The sequence below is a fragment of the Equus asinus genome, chromosome 23 (assembly GCF_041296235.1).
Source record: "Equus asinus isolate D_3611 breed Donkey chromosome 23, EquAss-T2T_v2, whole genome shotgun sequence".
Taxonomy (NCBI): Eukaryota; Metazoa; Chordata; class Mammalia; order Perissodactyla; family Equidae; genus Equus; species Equus asinus.
This window is the reverse complement of record NC_091812.1, coordinates 12,781,097-12,806,779: the sequence shown is the minus strand read 5'-3', so window position 1 is coordinate 12,806,779 and position 25,683 is coordinate 12,781,097. Positions and strand designations below refer to the sequence as shown.

At 35.5% G+C, this 25,683-nt stretch overlaps 1 protein-coding gene across 9 annotated transcripts in view; it reads left to right on the top strand.

Moving 5' to 3' along the window:
- LOC106822500 (regulator of DNA class I crossover intermediates 1) overlaps positions 1-25,683 on the top strand; it is a 154,702-nt gene that overhangs the window by 7,047 nt on the left and 121,972 nt on the right. For all 9 annotated transcript variants that reach the window (XM_070495416.1, XM_070495422.1, XM_070495420.1 and 6 more), the window contains exons 2-3: positions 12,927-12,966; positions 21,830-21,968. In XM_070495416.1, coding sequence (XP_070351517.1) covers positions 12,927-12,966; positions 21,830-21,968 — 179 coding nt within the window. The remainder of the gene's footprint in view (positions 1-12,926; positions 12,967-21,829; positions 21,969-25,683) is intronic.

Below are 25,683 nucleotides of genomic sequence, written 5' to 3'. Positions count from 1 at the left end.
TAGGCACTGCTCCATATCATTGAACATTTATTGGATTTGCAAACTAATAACTGTGTCAAAAGCCTCAAAAAACCTGAAATGAATTTTCCAGCTTTACTGTTACCAGCCAGAAGTAAAATTTTTTCGTTATTTGCCTGTTAGCTAATTAAATTTATTTTTAAAAAACTGTTGGACTTTTATCTTTATAAAGTATATAAAATTTTCAAAAAAAAAAATGTGTATATGTGTCTGCGTGATGGTGAGGTTGAAAACCAGACTGAGAAGTTGAAATTTGATCTGTTGGATATTGAGGAGTCATTCAAATTCAGAAGTACCACAGTGAAAGTGGTATTCTATGACTGTTTGTTTGTGGTGGTAGTGGTGTGTAGTTTGGAATATAGTGGTGAAAGACTCCAAGACAGTGATACCAGTTAGGATTCTTCTGGGGAAAAATAATCAATACTATTTTTCCATTTTCTTGTATGACTATATATTTTCCAGATCAAATCAAAACCAGTCCTAGGGCTGGCGCGGTGGCCGAGTGGTTAAGTTCGTGCGCTCTGCTTCGGCGGCCCCGGGTTTCGCCAGTTCGAATCCTGGGCGCGGACATAGCACTGCTCATCAGACTACGCTGAGGCGGTGTCCCACATGCCACAGCTGGAAGGACCCACAACTAAAAATACACAACGATGTACTGGGGGTCTTTGGGAGAAAAAGGAAAAATAAAATCTTTAAAAACAAAACAACCCCCAACAAAGCAAGCAAAAAAAACCAGTCCTATGTGAATTTGGGTTAATTATTAAACCTCTCTGTATAGGAGCAGATCAGGTTGTGAGGGACCTTCATAATGGAAAAAAGAATACAAAATTGTGACTACAAAATTAGGTATAGGGCTTGGAAGGGGAATATGCAGATGAAGGGCTCTGAACTTAAGTTTAATTAGCTTTACAATAAATTCTCTTTACTGTGAATTAGCCTCTGTCCCTGCATCTCTTTCTTCATCTGTTAAATGGGGATAACAAATGTACGGTGAACATCATCCCAGTTTGCCTAGGACAGTCATGGTTTATGCCTGTGATCCTAGTGGCACGCCCAGTTTAGCATTTGTTTTCGGAGTTTTTGTTTTTTAATTAAATATAAGCTACCATTAATGGTTCCATTAAAATGAACCCAGATAGATTCAGTGAACATCCTTTTTTTTTTTTTTAACCTCTGCCATGGTCTGTATTAGTGCATGAGCAACGTGTGCGGTGAAGAACGTTCTCACTTTAACATGTGGTTAAATCTGAAGACATCCAATGATAACCCAGGCCTGACACTTTCCAGATAGCATGAAGGGCACTTGCTGATAAAGTGTGCTGAGACATGAGTGGCTGGGTACAACTAACTTGCTGGATGGGATGGGAGAAGTATTTAATGCTGCTGTCTCTGCTAGCCACTTGTACCACCTAGTTGTAACGTTGCATTCTAAGGTCTGAGAGATTTGTATAGCCGCCATGCCTGGAAACATGGAAAATTTTAGATTAGGTGTAAGTGAAATATTTGCTAGGAATAGAGGCTAATCAGTCCTGTCAGAGTGCCTACAAAGAGTAGTAGGAATGTTGTTGCTACAGTGGTTTGTCAACAACCGTTTCCTTTTTCATAGTGTTTAGTAATGCTTTTGTAACCTTTTGGCAGCAGGGAGCTCAAATAAAGGAAAATTAATGCTTAATGATAAATACTGATGTTTTGTTTTCCATTTGAGTTGATGAATCTATAACTAGTACACAAAATGTTTGCCAGCATTTAGCATCTCTCATGGTCACATGACAATCTGAATGCACAAATCTGCTGAAAAAGCATCAGGAGTTACTTTCAGATTTGGTAGTTATTTTAAGGAGATGATAGCTGCAGACAATAGTTTGACACATGTAACTGCAGAACATTCAAGATAAAATTATTTCTGCAATGATAATATAAATAGAAATTTGATGGATCATAGCATCTTGGGTAAAACAGGACTCTTACTAAATTATGTAACCTGTGTAGCCAAGATACACTTGGAAGTGGTTGTAGTTCATGTATATTTCACAGTTGTAGTCAAAGAGGCTTGATATTTTACTGAACAAAGCTACAGTTGTCAAAATTTTCAATTTTTTATATGCACAGTTAATGTAACTGAATTACACTGTTTTTGAGACAATACTGATGTTGAATCCAAAAAAGAATACTTTGGCGTGTTGTTATAAGCTTGCTTTCTTTGTTGCCTTTTATTAATTGGATTTCATAAACATTTGACTCTTTGAAGAGTTACTTGATAAATCAATCTATGTATCCTGCATTGTTATTGAACATTTTTGCAAGCAAGTCCTCTAAATTTTGATGACATTTTATTCAAAAACAGTTGAAAATACTTATTCAAAATATCCCATAAATGGAGTGAAAAACTTCAACTTTAGAAGCTTTTAGTGAATTATAATTGTTGAAATAAAGTTTTTAAGATTTAATTGTGAATAACCTGAAATACACATCTGTGTTGGGCTATCATTCACAATCTAAGATCTCTTCCATTGTATGACCCAGGAGATGGCTGTTCATGTTTATCATTACAGCCTGTAACTATGAAACAATATTTTCCATGTGAAAGTACTATAAGAATTCAATCTCTAAGAACTTATTTTAATTAGGCTCTGTATTCTGAATATTAGGTGGATTTCTGCCTTATCGATTGACACTTTTTTTCTCAATACCATACCTTTTGTAATTCATATTACTCTAAAAACTTTTTCTTGTATTGCAAGAGAAGAATTTATATGAAAGCCATAGCATTCTAATATATATCATTACTATTCCTGACACATCAGGTGGACCTGCTTTAGTTTTGTGGAAAACCAACCTAAGTACTTTTTCTAGGCTAGTTACTGTCCTGAATCTTAATAAGTCGGCTAGCTAACAATGTTAACATTATGATGTCTTAGGTTAATATTAATTTCACTGTGACACAAGCCATAAAATAATTTTTTCAATCGTTAGTTATTGCTTTATTAATTTTATTTACATCTTTCACTTTGAATCACACTTAAGATGTTGTTACAAGATTGTGACAATCTGGAAATGGTTTCTTTTGCGTGGCACCTCGCCACTAAAAAGATAAACTAAGCAGCAAAATAAAAAGCAAAACAAAATAAACAAAAAAGAAAATTCAAGACTAGCTGACAGTTAAGATATGTGACACCCGTAGTATTTAATCCCTAATGTAGTTTCAACATCTCCTGCGTACTCCATGCAAAATGTGCGTTCGTGTTGTTCTTGATGTTTCTTTGACCACATTACTGCCTGTCTTTTTTTTTTAAAGAAAGTATTTCTTTAGCGTTTTCCTTTAAATCTTTGCTTACTAGAAAGAATGGCAAGGGGCAGAATGCCCTGTTATATTTTTGTAGTCAGTATGGTTTTATTTCTTCCTTTCTCTCTCTCTTCTTTCCTTCTCCCCCTCCCTCCCTTCTCTTCTCTTCTTTCCCTTTCTTAACCTCTTTACACTTCTCTATTTTACTTTATTCTTTCTATCTTAACGAAGAATAAGGTAGTGTAATCTATATCCCTGCTTCCCACAATTGATAACTTGTGGAGTGTTCTATGAAGAAGTTATGGCCTTTTGATTTTATTTTCAGTATGTAGCTATAATGGCAACTAATATTGTTCACTTAAACTTTTACTGAAAGAGATGGTTGCAATATATTTCTTTAAAAATCCATTTTCTAGAATAACATAGTAATTACTGTTAAAGAGATGAGCTTCATTCCCACCTCCCCACCCCTAAATCTCTGGTAATTTAAATTTCAGGACAAAAATTAGAGAAACTCTTAAAATTGTTTTTTATAAAGTGCATATAAATTTCATGAAGAAACTGATGTTTGAATGGGGTGTTGAAGGTATTGAAAGTTTTGAGTACAAAATATGGTGGGAGGAGTCTCCATATATGGAGAAGAAAAACTATATTTTCATTTGGTCGGGTGTTGGAATGCATGAAACGCAGGAATGGAAAACAAAGTTGAAATCTAAGTTGGGGCAGGCAATGGAAGTCACGTCCCTAAGTGATAATCAGAGCTGTGTTTTATTGCTATTACCAATGTAGTAAGAAATATAGGAGAACATTTGCATAAAATCAAGGAGACTCTTTAAAGTATAATTATGGTAGCCAGCTACATACTTAATATTGCAGTAGTCAAAGTAGCAAATGACTTCTGAGGATTCACATTTTATATATAGCAAGCTATTTTAATTATCTGCACGTTTTTCTTTTTCTCAGATATAAAATTCCATCTAGTTTACCCCATTATTTGGGGATATATTCATTTGTTCTCCCGTCGTTTCTATCTTATTTTTTTCTACCTTTATTGAGGTATAATTGACAAATAAAATTGTAAGATATTTAAAGTATACCATGTGATGGTTTGATATATGCATACATTGTGAAAGTTAATTAACACATCCATCACCTCAGATATTTCTCTTTTTTGGTGAGAACATTTAAGTTCTACTCTCTTAACAGATTTCGGTTATACAATACAATGTTATTTTGTATTAACAAATGGTATGGTTACCATGTTATCCTCAGAACTTATTCATCTTATAACTTAAAGTTTGTATGCTTTTACCAACCTCTCCCTATTTACCTGACCCCCCAGCAACCACTTGTCTGTTCTCTGTTTCTACGATTTTAACTTTTTTTTAGATTCCACATATAAGTGGTACCATGTCCTATTTGTCTCTGTCTGACTTAATTATCTAATGCCTTCCAGGTTCATCCATGTTATCACAAATGACAGGATTTCTTTCTTTTTTTTGTGAGGAAGATTGGCCCAGAGCTAACATCTGTTGCCAATCTCTCTCTTTTTGCTTGAGAAGATTGTTGCTGAGTTAATATCTGTGCCAATCTTCTTCTGCTTTATGTGGGATGCAGCCACAGCGTGGCTTGACACGTGGTGCTAGGTCTGTGCCTGGGATCTGAGCCTGCGAACCCCGGGCTGCCACAGTACAGCATGCGAACTTGACCACTATGCTGCTGGGCTGGCCCAGGATTTCTTTCTTTTAAAAGGGTGAATGATATTCCATGGTGTATATATATACCAAATTTTCTTGATCCATTCATCCATTGATGTACTCTTAATCTGCTTCATACCTTGGTTGTTGTGAATAAGGCTCCTATGAACATGGGAGTACAGATATCTGTTTGAGATGTTGATTTCTCTTTGGATATATACCCAGAAGTGGTACTGCTCGATCAAATGGTAGTTCTTTTAATTTCTTGAAGAACCTCCATGCTGTTTTCCATAATGGCTGCACCAATTTATATTCCCACCAATAGTGCACAAGGGTTCCCTTTTCTCCACATCCTAATATTTGTTCTCTCTTTTCTTTTTGATGCAAGTCATCCTAAAGGACATGAGGTGATAAATCATTGTGGTTTTGATTTGCATTTCCCTGAGCATTAGTGATATTGAGCACCTTTTCCTGTACCTGTTGATCATTTGCATGTCTCTTTTGAAAAATGCCTGTTTACGTCCTTTGCCCATTTTTTAACTAGGTTATTTGTTTCTTGCAGTTGAGTAGTATGAGTTCCTCATATTGTGGATATTAAACTCTTATCAGATATAAGATTTGCAAATATTTTCTCCAATTCCATAGGTTCCCTTTTCATTTTGTTGATGGTTTCCTTTGCTGTGCAGAAGCTTTGTAGTTTGATGTAGTCCCACTTTTTAATTTTTGCTTTTGGTGTCAAATCCAAAAAATCATTGCCGAAACCAATTTCAAGGAGCTTACCCCCTGTGTTTGCTTCTAGGAATTTTATGGTTTCAGGTCTTATATTCAAGTCTTTAATCCATTTAGAGTTGATTTTTGTATACAGTGTAAGATAACGGTTACAGTTTCATTCTTTTGCATGTGACTGTCTAGTTTTCCCAACACTATTTATTGAAGAAACTGTCCTTTCCCCACTGTGTATTCTTGGTTCCTTTGTGATAAATTGAATGACCATATATTTCTGGATATTCTATTCCATTGGTCTGTCTGGCTGTTTCTATGCCAATACCATACTGTTTGATTACTGTCACTTTGTAATATAGTTTGAAATCAGGAATGCCTCCAGGTTTCTTCTTTCTCAATTATGCCTTGGCTATTTGGGATCTTTTGTGGTTCCATACAAATAATAGGGTTGTCTGTTTTATTTTTGTGAAAAATGCCACTAGAATTTTGATAGGGATTGCATTGAATCTGATATGTCATTTGATTTCTGGGCTTTCCATTCTGTTCCATTGATCTGTAGGTCTGTTTTTTTACCAGTACCATCCTGTTTTGATTACTATAGCTTTGTAGTATATTTTGAAATCAGGGATTGTGATGCCTCCAGCTTTATTCTTTTTTCTCAGGATTGCTTTAGCTGTTTGGGGTCTTTTGTTGCCCCATATGAATTTTAGGATTCTTTGTTCTATTTCTGTGAAGAATGTCATTGGGATTCTGATTGGGATTGTATTGAATCTGCAGATTGCTTTAGGGAGTATGGACATTTTCACTGTATTTATTCTTCCAATCCATGTGCACGGAATATCTTTCCATTTCTTTATGTCTTTATCAATTTCTTTCAATAAAGCCTTAATAGTTTTCATTGTATAGGTCTTTCACCTTCTTGGTTAAATTTATTCCTAGATATTTTATTCTTTTTGTTGTGGTTGCAAATAGTATTGTATTCTTGAGTTCTCTTTCTCTTAGTTTGTAATTAGAGTATAGAAATGCAAATGATTTTTGCAAGTTCGTTTTGTACCCTGCCATTTTTCTGTTATTGTTGATTATTTCTAATAGCTTTCCAATGGATTCTTTAGGGTTTTCTATATATAAAATCATGTCGTTTGCAAACAGTGAGCATTTCACTTCTTCATTGCCTATTTGGATACCCTTTACTTCTTTTTCTTGCCTAATTGCTCTGGCTATACCTCCAGTACTATTTTGAATAAGAGTGGTGAGGGTGCGCACCCTTGTCGTGTTTCTGTTCTCAGAGGGATGGCTTTTAGATTTTCCCCGTTGAGTATGATGTTGGCTTGGGTTTGTCATATATGGCCTATATTATGTTGAGATACTTTCCTTCTATACCCATTTTATTGAGAGTTTTCATCATAAATGGATGTTAGATCTTGTGAAATGCTTTCTCCACATCTGAGATGATCACGTTTTTTATTCCTCATTTTGTTAATTTGGTGTATCACATTGATTGATTTGTGGATGCTGAACCATCCCTGTGTCCCTGGTATAAATCCCACTTGATCATGGTGTATGGTCCTTTTAAGATTTTGCTGTATTCGGTTTGCCAGTATTTTGTTGAGGAGTTTTGTATCTCTGTTCATCAGCAAAATTGGCCCGTAATTTTCTTTTTTTGTGTTATCCTTGTCTGGCTTTGGTATCAGCTTGATGTTGGCCTTGTAGAATGACTTACGAAGTATGCAGTCTTTTTCAATTTTTTGAAATAGTTTGAGAAGGATAGGTATTAAATCTTTGAATGTTTGGTAGAATTCTTAAGAGAAGCCATCTGGTCCTGGACTTTTATTTTTTGGGAGGTTTTTGATTACTGTTTCAATCTCTTTACTTGTGATTGGTCTTTTTAATTCTCTATTTCTTCTTGATTCAGCTTTGGCAGATTGTATGAGCCTAAGAATTTATCCATTTCTTCTGGATTTTGCAATTTGTTGGCATATAGTTTTCATAGTATTCTCTTATGATCCTTTGTATTTCTGTGGTATCGGTTAATTTCTCCTCTTTCATTTCTAATTTTATTTGAGCCTCCTCTCTTTTTTCCTTAGTGAGTCTGGCTAAGGGTTTGTCAATTTTATCTTCTCAAGGAACCAGCACTTGGTCGTTGATCCTTTCTACCATTTTTGTGGCTTCAATTTCATTTATTTTTGCTCTAATTTTTATTATTTCCCTCCTTCTGCTAACTTTGGGTTTTGTTTGTTCTTCTTTTTCTATTTCTGTTACGTGCAGTTTAAAAGTGCTTACTTGAGATTTTTCTTGTTTTTTAAGGTGAGCCTGTGTTGCTATGATTTTCCGTCCTAGGACCACTTTTGCTGCATCCCATGAGTTGGTGTGGTATAATGTATTTTCATTTTCATTTGTCTCCAGATATCTTTTGATTTCTCCTGTAATTTCTTCAATGACCCATTGGTTGTGCAGTACTATGTTGTTTAGCCTCCACATATCTGTCACTTTCGTAGCTTTTTTCTTGTAGTTGGTTTCTAGTTTCATAGCATTATGGTCACAAAAGATGCTTGATATGATTTCAGTCTTCTTAAATTTATTAAGGCTTGCCTTCTTTCCCAACATATGGTCTATCTTTGAGAATGTTCCATGTGCACTTGAGGAGAATGTGTATTCTGCTGTTTTTATACATGTTCTATTAAGTCCATCTGGTCTAGTTTTTCATTTAATTCCATGATTTCCGTGTTGACTTTCTGTCTAGATGATCTATCCATTGATCTAAGTGGGGTTTAGGTCCCCTACTATTATTATGTAGTAGTTCACTTCTCCTTTTAGGTTTGTTAATAGTTACTTTATGTACTTTGGTGCTCCTATGTTGGTTGCATCCAAATATGTATTTCTTATTGTAAATTACAGTATCACAATGATCAATCTGTTGTTCAAAGTGGGGTTTTGAAGTCCCCTGCTATTATTTATTGCTGCCTGTTTCTCCTTTTAGTTCTGTTTATATTTGCTTTCTATATTTAGGTGCTCCAATGTTGGGTGCATAAGTATTTACAGTTCTTGTATCCTTTTGATGAATTGACTCCTTTATCATTTTGTAATGGCCTTTGCTGTCTCTTGTTACAGTCTTTGTCTTCAAGTCTATTTTGTCTGAGAATTATGCTACCCTAGCTTTTGGTTTCCCTTTGCATGTAATATCTTTTTCCATCCCTTCACTTTCAGTCTGTTTGTGTCCGTAATGCTGAGATGAGTCTCTTGTAGGCAACATATATTTGGGTCATGTTTTTTAATCCATTCAGCCAAAAAACATTTACATTTAAAGTAATTATTTACATGGATGGACTTACCATGCCGTTTTGTTGTTTTCTGGTTGTTTTGTAATTCTTCTATTCCTTTCTTCCTCTCTTGTTCTCTTCCTGTGTGATTTGATGATTTTCTCTATGGTATACTTTGATAACTTTCTCTTTATCTTGTATATCTCCTCTAGCCTTTTACTTTGTGGTTACCATGAGGCTTACTTAAAACATACTTGCCTGCTCACTCCATGTTGAACCCTGAGGGGATAGCTCTGGTGAGTGCTGCATTCCTGTTAAGAATGCTTATTTATTTGCCATAGTCTTGTGGGTCTTGTGGACACAAGCCCATTGGCTTTCAGAGCTAGGTGTTTTGGGAGTCTGTCCGTTTGGTGAGAGTCTTAAAATTTGGAGCACTAGATGTGGAGGTCAAACCCTTTGCTCCTCAGGGAGAAGGTGGAGTTGGGGATTCCCTTCTGACTGTATGGCATTGTGGCAGGGGTGGGGTTCATGATGAGAGTGTGTCTCAGCCTTTCCTACCTGTTTCAACCTGGGTATTTTTGCATTTGTCCCGTGTGTACGAGTCGCTAGTCTAGTTTCTGGATCTCTTTCAGAGGGAATGCTCCAAGTGTAGCTGTACATTTGGTGTGTCTGTGGGAAGAGGGGAGCTCAAGATCCTCCTATATCATCATCTTGGTCAACCCTTGGGGGAGAAAAAAAACAACTTTACAGTTTTATTTTAAGTTAGCCTAAGCAAAACTGTTAGAAGCAACTATTAGGAATATATATATATATATATATATATATATATATATATTTTTTTTTTTTCCACTGACATAGCCAAGTAAAAAGTCACTTGGATTGTCAACTAGTTTAATTTTAATCTACATCTCTTTAGTGGACATTTGTACTCACTGGCAGCCAAGCATCTGAGCCCCTTATCTATGTGTGGGGGTATTTCCTACCTTATGAGTTTTGGTGATAGGCACAGACCACCTCCCTATGTGGAATCTTGGGGAAAAAACCCAGACATTTGTTTCACTATGCTTTGCAGCTAGCAAATAGGCATGCGACCTAAGCTGAGACTTAGATGCACTTGTCCTGTACTTTGAATTAGAAGCTAGTAACACAAAGAAGTAGGGACTACAGAGCTTCTATTGTAGTTGGAAGCAGTTGCAAGAGCTGCAGCAGGATTGAATTTTAATGCCAGTGGTGCCAGGGGGTGGTGTTCACTGTCCAGGAGTGGAACTGGTGCAGTCAGTGGTGTTTAGTGTTCACCAGTGCTGGCAGTGGTGTCCTTAGGAGACTAATTATGGCTTGATTTTGACTATGATGCCACAGCTCCCTAGACTTCCTTGTTCTTGCCAGGTGCCAAACGTGCTTCCTCAGCCTTGTTGACATGTTTGTTGGTTACCTGATTTTCTTTTAATCAATTTATTTTCTGTTTAAATTAACCAAAGGAGCTTTCAATTTCTTGTAACTTAAGAATCCTAACTGATGCAGTTTTCTTTTCTAGTGCAGGTAATTGAGAGTGACTATATTTGGTAAAACATTTAGACATATAGTACTATTTAGTAGCATTGGTTGCCTTAATAATAATTTAAAATGTTCTGTTTATGAAATTGCCTTTGACTTATAAGTTAGGATCTTTTTTCACTTTCACTGTGGTCTAGTATTAGTAGGCTAATCTAGCAATTGGTCTTGAAATCCTAATTAATTTTTTCTTAGGCACATAGGAATAGGGATTATGGAGTACATAGAATTTGGTGAGAGCCATAAGAGTGTCCTGGATAGTGGAAAATCAGCCTGGAGTAAAATCACTTGATTTATACATATATGAAGACTGTATTTAGGCTTTGGCTAGTCCCTAATTCTATTGATCTTTATAATGTGGGAACTTCTTATAGAATTGTTTTTTCTTCCTACCGTCTCTGTAATCTGGATTGTTTAATACTGCTGGCTCTGTCATACTTCTTATATTTTGGAACTTTGAAAAGTCACTTTGCTTTCTCTTTTTTTGAGGAAGATTAGCTCTGAGCTAACTGCTGCCAATCCTCCTCTTTTTGCTGAGGAAGACTGGCCCTGAGCTAACATCTGTGCACATCTTCCTCTACTTTATACGTGGGACGCCTACCACGGCATGGCTTGCCAGGCGGTTGCATGTCCACCCCTGGGATCCGAACCGGCGAAACCCAGGCCGCCAAAGCGGAATATGCACACTTAACTGCTGCACCACCGGTCCAGCCCCCACTTTGCGTTCTTTGCCTTAAGTTTTAAAATGATGGAGAATAAACTAATCTCTAATGTCCTCTCTAGCCTTAGCATTTGATGGGTCAATGAAATGTGATTTATTTCCTTTTTCTTTTCTAAAGTTTGAATGCCAGCAGTGCACTTATGCTGCCTGGGATCTGGACAGATCGAATTCTTTGCTCAGTGAACTCAAAATGGTCAATTAAGACATAGCTATTGGGAAGTATGTTAAAGTACAAGTTCAGTAAGTACCAAAGTCTGGGGGTATTCAGTAACTGTCATTCATGTAGTTTATGAAAATCATTTGGAAAATGAACAGCTTTGTATATTCACAGTTGACATTCTTGGAAGACAGTGTAATATCTGGTTGAAAACTTCAAAACCAGAATGCTTAGGTTTCAGTCTGGCTCTACCATTTATTAGCAGTGTGACCTTGGGCAAGTTACTTAACCTCTCTGCATCTTAGTTTCTTCATCAGTAAAATGGGGATAAAAATAGAACCTACCTTACAGAGTTCCTGTGAAGATTAAATGAGTTTGTACATGTAAAGTATCTGAAGTGTCTAGAAAGGTGCAAGACATATGGTACTCATGATTAGCAATTATTATTTTCATGTTATTATATAATCTCATGTAGCTAAAATACATTTTGTCATTTTACTTATAATTCTTGTACAAATCTTGAATTTGAGATCATAGTTTCATGTATATCCAAAAGATTTATTGTGCATACCTGCTTATCTTGTCATGAATGTTTTATGGCATTCTACTATTATTAATAGAGCAAATAATTTATAACCATTAAATATTGCACTATCATGGGATTCGTTGCAGTGTTTGACACAGAGATCATAGGTGTGAAGCACATCCATAAAAGCTAGCTGTGTTTTAAAGAAGTTATGAGATTTCAAGTATGCATAGCTGATATAGTAATGTAACTGAATTGCTCTAATAATAAACTTAACATTTCTTTCAATCCTATATAGATTTTGCTCCTTTCTCTACTTCCTGTTGATAGAAGTAGAATATTGAAATACAAGGAAAATTAAAATGGCAGCATTGACCAAGAATATTGCTATCATATGAGAATGTTTCAGTGGTACCTCCTTGCCAATGCATTGATTTCTCTTTGCTTATCTTGATTCTATAATTCAGATGTATTTTATGCTTCATTATTAATGATAGGTGTAGAGTCTTTCTTATTAGTTCTTGGATTTTCTATCTAAGAAAATTTTGTGAAACAGTATATACTATAACATTTGAGAACATTTTCATAGTTTCTTTTCATAAAATAGCATAATTATCACTATACTTTCAGATTTTAATTCCAAATCTTTAATTCAACTAAAATGACATCATTTTATTTTATTTCTGTATTTATTTTGGTGAGGAAGATTGGCCCTGAGCTAATATCTGGTTCCCATCTTCCTCTTTTTGCCTGAGGAACATTGTCCCTGAGCTAACATCTGTGCCAATCTTCCTCTATTTTGTATGTGGGATGCTGCCACAGCATGGCTTGATGAGCAGTGTGTAGGGCCGTGCCTGGGATCTGAACCCAGGAACCCTGGGCCACCAAGGTGGAGCATGTGAACTTAACCAGTTTGCCACCAGGCTGGCTCAACAATCATTTCAGAGACTATTTCTTTAATCATTGTATTTTTTATCCTGTTTCCTCTTTCAGGACCAGGGTTCTGATCAAGCAGGAAAGGAGAAAGCAAAAGGTAAAGAGAATATGTTTATTTGTGTTAGCTTTATGAAAAAAGTGATCTTCTGAAGCATTTTTCCAAGGGTAATAACTAAGTGAAATTGGAAGACTCTCTTCCTTTAGTCTTCTCAACCTTGTAGATAGCTTGATAACCAACCACTTTGCTTAGGCAGAGACTTAAGGACCTTGTTGATTCTTGTTGTCATTCTAGTTCCAAGATGTATCCCAAGTCTGATAACTTCTCACTACCTATACTATTAGCACCCTGATTCAAATCATCATCATTTATTGCCTAGAGTAGTATAATGGCCTTATAACCTACCACCTTTTTTTGTTTTTTAATTACATTGATCATTACACAGTAAAGTTGAGCATGTATGTACATTACAGCTCAGCAGTACATATCTGAGTGAAACTCTTCCACTTGTGAACTTTGAGACATGTACAAGCTTGTTTGGATATTGTTGTTGTTAAGTAGCAAACAAAAAAAAGAGAGAGAAGGAGGAGAAAGACAGAAAGAAGGACAGGGGAGGAGGAAGGAAAGGGGACCACCCAAATGTCCATTAGCAGTAAAATGGTTAAGCAAATAGTGGCATACCCAAGTAATGATGGAGCAGTGAAAATGTTTCAACTATGTGTAATTAGTGTGGATGAATCTCAAAAACATAAAGTTGGATAAAGAAAGCAACTCACAAAAGAATACAAGCAGTAAGATTCCATTTACGAAAAGTTCCAAAACAGAAAAAATATGTTCGAAGGTAGTAAAATTTAAAGAAAAGCAAGGGAGTGATTATTATGAAAGCAGGATAGTTGTTAACTCAGTGAATTGATGCTTCATTGTAAATTTAACTTGTATTTCCTTGATTACTAATGAGACTGACTATCTTGTCATTCAGGTTTCCTCTTTTGTCAGGTACTTTTCCAAGTAGTTTTTTCATTTTTTATTTGAGTTGTTTGTCTTTTTCTTATTGTGTCTATGTATTTAGGAATTATTTGTCAGGTATATTTGTCCTTTGGCTTTTAATTTTAGTTTTTCAATCCTGTCTTTGAAGAAAAGTTCTTAATTTTAATGTAATTGAATTTATCACTTTTTTTCTGCTTTATCTTTTACTCCTTTGTAGTCTGTGACACAGTGGTTAGTATGATCTTTTAAAGGCACAAATCAGAATTTATCATTCCCCAGCTTAAAAGCCTCAATTGCTTTTCATTGCTCTTAGAATGAAATCTGATTTTACCAAAGTCTAAAAGAACCAGAAGGATCTGCACCCTGCCTGCCTCTCTGACCTTGTTTCTTACTACTTGTCCTATTCATTTTATTTCAGCCACACTGACCTTCTTTCTGTCACTGTTCTTTGTCTGGAATAGTCTCCCTCGAGATATTTGCACGTCTGGCTTGTCAACATTTGAGTCTCAGCTAAAGTATGTCCTCTTAGATTGGCCTTCTCTGATCACTACATCTAAATAGCTCCCTGCCCTCCAAATGCTGTCTCTCCTTTACCCTCTTTAATTTGTCACTCTTTCATAATCCTGTATTTTCTTAGAAATTTGTTTGTTCTGTCCCCCCATTAATATATCTTCGTGAGAAGAAGGATTTTACCACGTTTGTTCATTTTCTATCTCCTGTGCATTGAACTGTCTCTAGCAATAACATAGACACTCAATAATAAATAAACTATGAATGAAGGCTGTCCCAAGACTATTTTTAAAAAGTAATCTAACTCTATCTGGATCATTCTTTTGAATATTTATCAGAAAGGGAAAGACACATGGCTCTTCCCAAGGTGTTGATCTCTAATCGTGTCACTTTTCTCTTCTTTGAAAATTTCATACCTTCCTTTACCTCCCCAAACCTCTCTTTCCCAACACTATTCTTTATCTCTTCATGCTCTTTAAATGACCTTGTATCATAGTTCAGAGGAAATAGAAGCTATCAGATGAGAATTATCTCAAATTTCTACCACCAGTTCTATAAACCACTTTCCTTCTTCATCCATCTTCTCTTTCCCTCCTCTAACTACAGAAGTAATTCCCTCTGATCAAAGGAAGGTCTCTCTGTCTGTGATCTGGATTCCATTTACTTCCGCTTTCCATTGATAGTTACACATACTGAATTTTCTCCTATTAGACAAGTAAAGGTGTCTCTGGGTCCTTTCTCTTTCCTGCTACGCCCTTTCACTCTCATCTCCCATTTGTTCCTTAGTCCACTTCACTGTACAGCTCTTACTAGTGTCAAAATTGAACTTTATAAATCATACAGACAGAAAATCAATAAGGAAATATTGGTCTTAAATGACACATTAGACCAGATGGACTTACTAGATATATGCAGAGCATTCTATCCCAAAACAGCAGAATACACATCTTTTCAAGTCGGTCGGAACATTTTCCAGGATAGAGCATATGTTAGGCCACAAAACAAGTCTCAGTAAATTGAAGAAGATTGAAATCATATTAAACATCTTTTCTGACCACCATGGTATGAGACTAGAAGTCAATTACAAGAAGAAAATTGGAAAAAACAAAACATGGAGTCTAAACAACATGCTGCTCAACAACCAGTGTGTCATTGAAGAAATCAAAGAGCAAGTAAATGATACATGTCTACCTAAGGAAGTAAGAAAAATCTCAGATAAACAGTCTAATCTTACAACTAAAGGAACTAGAAAAGGAAGAACGAACAAAACCCAAAGTTAGTAGAAGGAAGGAAATCGTAAAGATCAGAGCAGAAATAAATAGAAACTGAAAAAATACCATAGAAAAGATCAATGAAACTAAGAGCTGGTTCTTTGAAAAGGTAATTGATAAACCTTTAGCCAGACTCATCTAGAAAAAAACAGAGGCCCCAAATAAGTAAAATCAGAAATGAAAGAGAAGTTATGTCTGACACCTCAGAAATGCAAATATCATGATATTACTATGAACAATTAGATGCCAGCAAATTATACAACCTAAAAGAAATAGATAAATTCCTAGAAACATACAGTCTTCTAAGACTGAATCAGGAAGAAATAGAACATCTGAACAGACTGATTACTAATAATAAATTGACTCAGTAGTCAAAAAACTCCCAAGAAACAGAAGTCTAGGCCCAGATGGTTCCACAGGTGAATTCTGCCAAACATTTAAAGAATTAATACCTGTCCTTCTCAAACTATTTCAAAAAATTGAAGAGGGAGGAATGCTTCCAAACTCATTCTATGAGGCCGACATTACCCTGATACCAAAACCAGACAAAGACACTACAAAAAGAGAAAATTATAGGCCAATATCCCTGATGAATGTAGATGCAAAAATCCTCAGCAAAATATTAGCAGACTAAAATCAACAATACATTAAAAGGATCATACACCATGATTAAGTGGGATTTTTCCTAGGCATGCAAGGATGGTCAGTATGCACACATTAGTCATTGTGATATGCCACATAAACAAAGCAAAGAATAAAAATTGTATGATTATCTCAATAGATGCAGAAATAGCTTTTGACAAAATTCAACATCCATTTATGATAAAAATTCTCAACAACGTGGGTATAGAGAGAACCTACCTCAACATAGTAAAGGCTGTATGTGACAAACCCACAGCTAATATTATATTCGATGGTGTAAAGCTGAAAGCATTTCTTCTAAGATCAGGAACAAGACAAGGATGCCCACTCTCACTACTTTTATTATATTGGAAGTCCTAACACAGCAATTAGTAGGAAAAATAAAAGCCAGCCTGATTGGAAAGGAATAAGTAAAACTGTCACTGTTTACTGATGACATGATGCTTTATACTAAATATATATATATATATACTTTTTATTTTATATATATTGTTTATATATATATACACACATACACACTAAAAACTCCACCAAAAATTATTAGGATAAATGAATTCAGTGAAGTTTCAGGATACAAAATTAATATACAGAAATCTGTTGGGTTTCGATACGCTAATAACGATCTATCAGAAAGAGAAATTAAGAAAACCCTCCCATGACAATTGCATCAAAAACAATAAAATACATAGGAATAAATTTAACCAAGGAGATGAAAGACCTATACTCTGAAAGCTATAAGACATGGATGAAAGAAACCGAAGACAAATAAATGGAAAGATGTATTGTGCTCACGAATTAATACTGTTAAAATGTCCGTACTACCCAAAGCAATCTACAGATTCAATGCAACCCCTATGAAAATACCATTGGTATTTTTCACAAAACTAGAACAAATAATCCTAAAATTTGTATAGAACCACAAAAGACCCAAAATAGCCAAGCAATCTTGAGAGAGAAGAAAGCTGGAGGTATCACATTTCCAGATGTCAAACTGTACTACAAAGCTATAATAATCAAAACATTATGATACTGGCACAAAAACAAATGCAGAGATAATGTAACAGAATAGAAAGCCCAGATATAAACCCACAAATATATCGTCAATTAATCTACAACAAAGGAGGCAAGAATATTCAGTGGAGAAAAGACAGCTGTTTCAATAAATGGTATTCGGAAGACTGGACAGCTCTAGGCAAAAGAATGAAACTGGACTACTTTCTTTCGGTATGTGTAAAAATAAACTCAAAATGGATTAAAGACTTAAACGTAAGACCTGAAACCATAAAACTCCTAGAAGAAAACTTAGGCAGTAAACTCTTTGACATCAGTCTTAATAATTTTTTGGATCTGTCTCCTCAGGCAAGGGCAACAAAAGCAAAAATAAACAAATGAGACTACGTCACACTAAAAAGCTTGTACACAGCAAAGGAAACCATCAGCAAAATGAAAAGGCAATCTACCAAATGGGAGAATATACTTGCAAATGATATATCTGATAAAGGGTTAATGTCCAAAATGTATAAAGAGCTCATACAACTCAATATCAAAAAAATAATTCAATAAAAAAATGAGAGGAACTGAATAGACATTTTTCCAAAGACATTTACAGATGCCCAACAGACATGTAAAAAGATGCTCAACATCACTAATCCTAAGGGAAATGCAAATCAAAACCATCAAAAGACAATAAATGTCAAGTGTTAGTGAGGATGTGGAGAAAAGGGAGCCCTCGTGCACTTTTGGTGGGAATGTATACTGTTGCAGCTACTATGGAGAACAGTATGGAAGCTTCTAAAAACGTTAAAAACTAACATATGACCCAGCAGTTTCACTTCTGGGTATTACCTGAAGAAAACAAAAACACTAATTTGAAAAGAAATATGCACCCTTATGTTCATTGCAGCATTATTTGCAATAGCCGAGATGTGGAAGCAGCCTAAGTGTCCATCGGTGGATATATTGGTAAAGAAGATGTGGCATATATTTATTCAGTGGAATATTAGCCGTAAAAAAGAGTGAAATCTTGTCATTTGTAGCAACATGGATGGATATAGAGGGTGTTATTCCAAGTGAAATATGTCAGACAGAGAAAGATAAATATCATCTGATTTCACTTATATGTGGAATCTAAAAAACAAAACAAATGAACAAACAAAAGAGAAACAGACTCATAGACACAGAGAACAGGCTGGTCATTGCCAGTGGTGAAGCTGGTGGTAGGTTGGGCAAAATAGGTGAAGGGGACTAAGAAGTACAAACTTTCAGTTATAAAGTAAATAAACCATGGGGGTGTAATGTACAATGTAGGGAATATAGTCAATAATATTATAATGACTTTGGTGACAGATTGTTGGTAGAATCATTGTAGTGATTATTTCGTAATGTGTGTAAATGTCAAATCACTATGTGTACACCTGAAACTAACATAATGTTCTATGTTAACTAAAATTCAATAAAAAAATTTGAACTTTATGTTATTCAATTCCAAAGATATTTTTCATATACTTTAATGTGTCATCATCTGCTTTTCCATAACCTTCATCTTTTTTGTTTTGGTGATACAAACTTCATGTAACACTTCATGAAGTGAACAGTCTTCTTTCAGAGAACTGCTGCCCGTTCCCTTCGTCTTGAAACAAGCTCTTCCCTTGCTTCCTTTGACACATTCTTAAGATTTTATTTGTCTCCCTGGCTGCTCCTTTTAAATGTCTATTTTCAATTTAAAATTTGATTGTCTTCTGGAAGTTTTCTATTTATCTTCTAATTATTTTTTACTTGTCTCTACCAAATGAGACTTGTTAAAAAAAGTTGAGCCTAACAACAAAAAATCAAACAACCCAGTCAAAAAATGGGCCGAGGACATGAACAGACATTTCTCCAAAGAAGATATACTGATGGCCAATAGACATGAAAAGATGCTCATCATCACTCATCATCAGGGAAATGCAAATCAAAACTACACTAAGATATCACCTTACACCTGTTAGAATGGCAAAAAGAACCAAAACAAAAAGTGACAAATGTTGGAGAGGTTGTGGAGAAAAAGGAAACCCTCATACACTGTTGGAGGGAATGCAAACTGGTGCGGCCACTATGGAAAACAGTACGGAGATTCTTCAAAAAATTGAAAATAGAAATACCTTATGACCCAGCCATCCCACTACTGGGTATCTATCCAAAGAGCTTGAAGTCAGCAATTCCAAAAGTCCCATGCACCCCTATGTTCATCACAGCATTATTTACAATAGCCAAGATGTGGAAGCAACCTAAGTGCCCATCAACTGATGGTTGGATAAAGAAGATATGGTATATATATGTATACACACACACACACACACACACACACGCACACGCGTGCGTGCCCTATGGAATACTACTCAGCCATAAAGACGGATAAAATCGTCCCATTCACAACAACATGGATGGACCTTGAGGGTATTATGTGAAGTGAAATAAGCCAGATAGAGAAAGACGAACTCTGTATGACTCCACTGATAGGTGGAAGTTAAACATATAGACAAAGAGAACTGATTGGTGGTTACCAGGGGAAAGGGGGGGTGAGGGGAGTGCACAAAGGGTGAAGTGGTGCACCTACAACATGACTAACAATAATGTGCAACTGAAATTTCACAAGGTTGTAAACTATCATAATCTTAATAAAAAGTTAAAATACCACACAAAAAATATTTAGAAATAAACTTGATATCCTATAATATGAAATATGTCACCAAAAGCCATTGGAAGTCATAACTATACATATAACATATTTTAAATATTTTAACAATCTGTCTTTTATACTCATGCTTTAGTACATTTTTTTACTAAATAAAGATTTGCTTGTCTTAGATATCCCCATAGGAATTGTATGTGGAGGTCTAACTGTCCTAACAACTTTGTTAATGTGCTAAAAAGATTGGAAATGTGTTTTGAATTTATTGTTTATTTGATATTAAATAATAAAATAGTGAAATTGTCTGCAAAAGTGACCCCCCCAAAAAAAGTTGAGCCTAACCTTGTCAGGTAAATTAGTTACATACCTTTGTTCTCTCTAGGAAAAGAAAGATTAGAGGTTATCATGATGGATAGATTATGAGGGTTCAACCTCTTCAGCCGTGTCCCCTGGAGTAAAGGCTTGCTCCCTTCATACACAGTGTTTGTACTGTTCTTCTTCATTCCTGGAACATTATCTTCCCACACTCTGGCTAACTCTGACTCATCCATCTATCTTAGAAGTCGTTTTCTAAGAAAGCTTCCCTCTCCTCCTGCCCTCCCTCTGCCAACTCTCCCCACATCTACCAGTAGTTTACATACTCCTGATGCTCAGTTGTAATTGTTTGTGTCATTCTCTTTCTCATTATGGTCTTATCCTTCACAGAGTACAGTGCCTTAGGAAATAATATCTTAATTCCAAGACGCTGTCAATTATAAGATCCAGAGTCATGTTTTTCAAAGGGGAAAAATATTTACATCCTGAAGGTTCTGTCATTTCATTGCTGACCATAGTGTGATCTTTTTAAAGAAGCCCCAATGTGGAGTTGCACATCACTCAAATGAAACACTTTTTTATCTGTGGTTAAGTTTGCATAAAAATGCAGCATTTACTTTTTTGCTTGATAGCTGGCAAGTCTCTTACAGTTCTTATGTTTTTTAGAATCTTAAAAGTCTATTATAATTAATATTCTGAAATATTAATGTGATAAAACCTTAACTTCTTGGAAAAATGATACTTCCTCTTGCATTAAATTTTTTACCATCTTGGACTTTTTTCACTTTTTATATCTCACATTTATAATCACGTTTATGCCATTGTGTTATGAGTTATATAGTGAAGAAGAAGATGTTTTCACAATTTGTTATAGTGTCTAATACATAATAGTTGCTCAATAAACAAATTTTGAACAAATGCCTTTGAACTTCTTAAATTAAGGATGTAATTTGAGAGAAAAAGAATGAAAATAAGAATAATTCTGCTCAATCAGAAATAAATACTGAATGAAAAATGAGAATTATTTACAAGTCTGGTTTAAAAGAAAATCTAGGAGTCATGGGGAGATAACAGAATTAAGTTAGCTTTGGCTGCAGATAAGTTCTCACATAGCTTCTTTTTGTTTTTCTCTTCTCATTTCAGTTGACTTTTATTGGCACACAGCTATGCGTATCTTTAGGCTTTTTATATCTGTGGTATAGCATACTTTCCAGAAAAACAAGTTTTTAGCCTATCAGATTTGTTTTATCAGGTTTTTAAAAACGTTCCACATTCAGATAATTTTTTTTAATCTTTTGATACCTGGGAATGGCTTTATACAGTTCTGTTTTAAAGGCATTACGCTTAACAAAAGAAAGATTATAAGAAGCTGTAATTTAGAGTCTTTGGGCAAACTACAAGTTATCATGATTCATTTTAATTTATATGTAAACATGTAAAGGAGGTGTCACAGAAATATAAAAAATATCAAGTCAATTATTTAATAGCATTATTGCTTTTTGTTATTGATGATTCTGCCTGAAACTATATGGTTGCTAGAATAACTTTTTATTTTTAATTTTTTTAGGAATATTTTGAAAAGAAAAGGTTAAAATCAAAAATGAAATTACGGGGAGTTTTATCCCCTGTCAAAAATTCTGCTGTCAGTTTAGACCTCCTTAACCTGTATATGGTAAATCAGATATCTTGCCAGAAGAAAAGACCTGGTAAGTAAACCTCTCCAGTAACATTTTGTTTTGAGTCTGATGTGATCATAATGTTTAGTTTTCCAATAATTTTGTAATTTTAGAACTCAAAGGATGTGGAAAGTAATTTTAAAACTTGATTGCCCTCTTAAATTAGAAGCTTTGTTAGTCTCTGCTTAAAATGTTTTATTGTTTAATCCATTTATTTTTTTTTTTAGGTGGTGTGTTATATAAAATTAATTTTATAACGTATGGTTAAACTTATAGCGCTGTTGTTTCAATTATTATGTTATTTTGTCTAGGCAGATAGTTACCAAAGTTTGGCTAAAGAGCAGGGAATAAATATCTTTACTGTCTTATCCTATTTGGAGAATTTGTTTGAAAGGAAGAGCTGAACAAGTTTTTGCCTCAATGATTAGTTTCCTATCTCATAACTTGAATTTCTTAGACATTCTTGGGATGTTAACTATAGTAGTCTAATACTTCAAAATAAAGTTCATTTTGGCCTGCACTTTGATTCTTCAAGTAAATAAAAAGTTTAATCAGAGTATTTTTTTCTCTCTCAAGGAAACTTGTGTCTGATATTTAATTTTTAAAACAAGTGCTAAAATGAGAGCTTAAGAACTGAGTTCATTAAAAAGGGATTGAAATTGATCACAGTATTGTTAGTGTCTCCTCTTTTCCTTTCTGTGCTATTTTTGTTTCTCCACAGATGACAGTTGTCACAAGTAAATGTAGTCACACTTTAGTAGAAGTAAATACATTATTAATAAACTTTAGGAATAAAAGTTTCTGTTGTAAATATATTTGCTATATTTAGTTCTTTTTCTTCATTTGTGTAATAGTGTTATCAGCTATTGTCACCATGTCTTACATTAGATCCTCGGATCTTATTCATCATTTTGCTGAAAGTTAGTACCCTTTTCCCAACCTTTCCCTATCCCCCAGTTGCCAGATCCTGGCAACCACTTTTCTATTCTCTGTTTCTATGAGTTTGACTTTTTTTTTTTTTTAGATTCCACATGTAAGTGATACCATGCAGTATTTGTCTTTCTCAGTCTGGCTTATTTCACTTAGCATAATGCCTTCTAGCCCCGTCCATGTTGTCACACATGGCAGGATTTCATTCTTTCTCATGGCTCAGGAATATTCCATTGTATATATACACACACACACACATATACACACCACACCATCTTTATCCATTCATCCATTGATGGACGCTGAGGTTGTTTCCATATTTTGGCTCTGTGAATTATGCTGCTTGTGAACATGGGAGTGCAGATATCTCTTTGAGATCTTGTTTTCATTTTATTTGGATATATACCCAGAAGTGGGATTGCTGAATCATATGATAGTTCTATTTTTAATTTTTTGAGGAACCTCTATATTGTTCTCCATAGGGCTTGCCCCAATTTACATTCCCACCAACCATGCACAAGGGTTCCCTTTTGTCCACATCCTTGCAAACACTTCTTACCTCTTGTCTTTTTTTTTTTTTTTACTTTTTGTGAGGAAGATTGGCCCTCAGCTAATATCTGTTGCCAATCTTCTTCTTTTTCTTTCTTTCTCTCCCCAAAGCCCCAGTACATAGTTGTATATCCTAGTTGCAGGTCATTCTAGTTTTTCTATGTTGGATGCTGCCACAGCATGGCTAGATGAGCAGTATATAGCTCTGTGCACAGGGTCTGGACTGGCGGACCCTGGGCCACTGAACTGGAGCACACAAACAACTATTCGGCCACGTGGTCAGCCCCCTCTCTTGTCTTTTCGATGATAGTCATTCTAACAGGTGTGAGGTGATATCTCATTGTGGTTTTGAATGCATTCCCTTGAGGATTAGTGATGTTGAACACCTTTTCATGTACCTGTTGCTCAGTTGTATGTCGTCTTTGGAAAAATGTCTGTTCAGAGGGTCCTCTGCTCATTTTTTAATCGATTGTTGTTTTTTGATATTGAGTTGTATGAGCTCTTTATGTATTTTGAATATTAATCCCTTATCAGACAATACGATTTGCAAGTATTTTCTCCCATTCTTTAGATTGCATTTTCATTTTGTTGGTGGTTTCCTTTGCTATACAGAAGCTTTTTGGTTTGATGTAGGACCAGTTGTTTATTTTTGCTTTTATTCCTTTTACTTTTGGTGTCAAATCCAGAAAATCATCATGAAGACTGATGTCATGGAGCTTATTCCTTATGTTTTCTTCTAGGAGTTTTATGGTTTCAGGTCTTGTATTTAAGTCTTTAATCCATTTTGAGTTGACTTTTGTGTATGGTGTAAGATAGGGTTCCAGTTTAATTCTTTTACATGTGGCTGTCCAGTGATGTATTTAACTTTATATATTTCCTTTCTCCCTCACTCTGTTTTCATTCATACGTTGAACGTATGTTTTTTGAGTACTTACCCTAAGTATTGGATTGGATTCTGGAAGTAGAACAGAAAATAACAGGGGCAGGACATACTGCTGTAGGGGAGGAAGAGAATTCCTCTATCTCTTGTAGGTTCTTCTGGCTGGGCTAGGAATTAAATTGACATGAGACAGAATAAAAGGAGAAAATCAAACAAAGCTTTGTAACATGTATACATGGGAAGAATCCAGGAAAACTGGTTAACTCCCAGACTGGCTAAGGTTGTCATCTTAAATACTGTCTTTGGCTAAAGACAAAGGAGCATGTTGGGGGTGGGAGGGAGTCAGTTATGGGAGATTACCAGAAAAGGACAGTAAACAAGAGAAAGGTTATTATGCAGATTTAAGTCCTTGCCTTCTGCCTTGATAGGAGTTTCTGGACATAAGGACATCCCCCCTCTTCCTGGTACAGAGAGGGAGTTACCTTTACAAATGGAGATTTCCCTTACAAATGTAAATGTGTTTTACAGAGGGTAGCTTCTACTTTTCAGAGCTTCTCGCCTGTCTGCAGTTTCTTAAAAGTAATCAGCCCCAAATAATCCTCATGCCAAAGAGACACATTTTGGGTGGCCAATTCTGATCCCCCACACTACCAAAAAATAAGGCACCTTGGCATATTGAATATTTTGAGCTGAGGAATTTGAGGAAGCAGCATGTGCAGGAAGGATTTTCATGTGAGAGGTGCTCTCGCTATACCCCGAGAAAAGGAACGTTGTTATCTCCAACACAGAGGGACCACCGAGAGGAATCTAATGAACAGACCTTGCTGTTTCCCTCAGTTTACTACACTTAGCTGATACCCCTTTTTGTCCTGTCACATTTCCCCAGGACTTTCCGCTCTTCATCAAACCTAGCTTAAAAATGCTCAGGTTTAACCACTTTGGGTCTTCATTTCCTTACAAAGTTTTCCACATAAAACTTATATTAAATAAATTTGTATGCTTTTTCTCTTGTTAATCTGTCTTTTGTTACAGGCCCCCAGCTGATAATTTAGAAGGGTAGAGAGAAAAGATTTTTCCTCCTCTACCAAAGCAAGATTTTATTAGTTAGGACTCATGACTGCAAATTACAGAAACTTAAAAAATATATATTTACGTACTTAATGTTGTGGACTGAATGTTTGTGTGCCCCCAAAATTCATATGTTGATGTGATATTAGGAGGTTGGGCCTTTAGGAGGTGATTGGGTCAGGAGAGTGGACCCTGATGAATGGAATTAGTGCCCTTGTAAAAGAGACCCCAGAGAGTTCTCTCACCACTACCACTGTGTGAGGACACAGGGAGAAGACCGCTGTCTGTGAACCAGGAAGCGAGCCCTCACCAGACAGC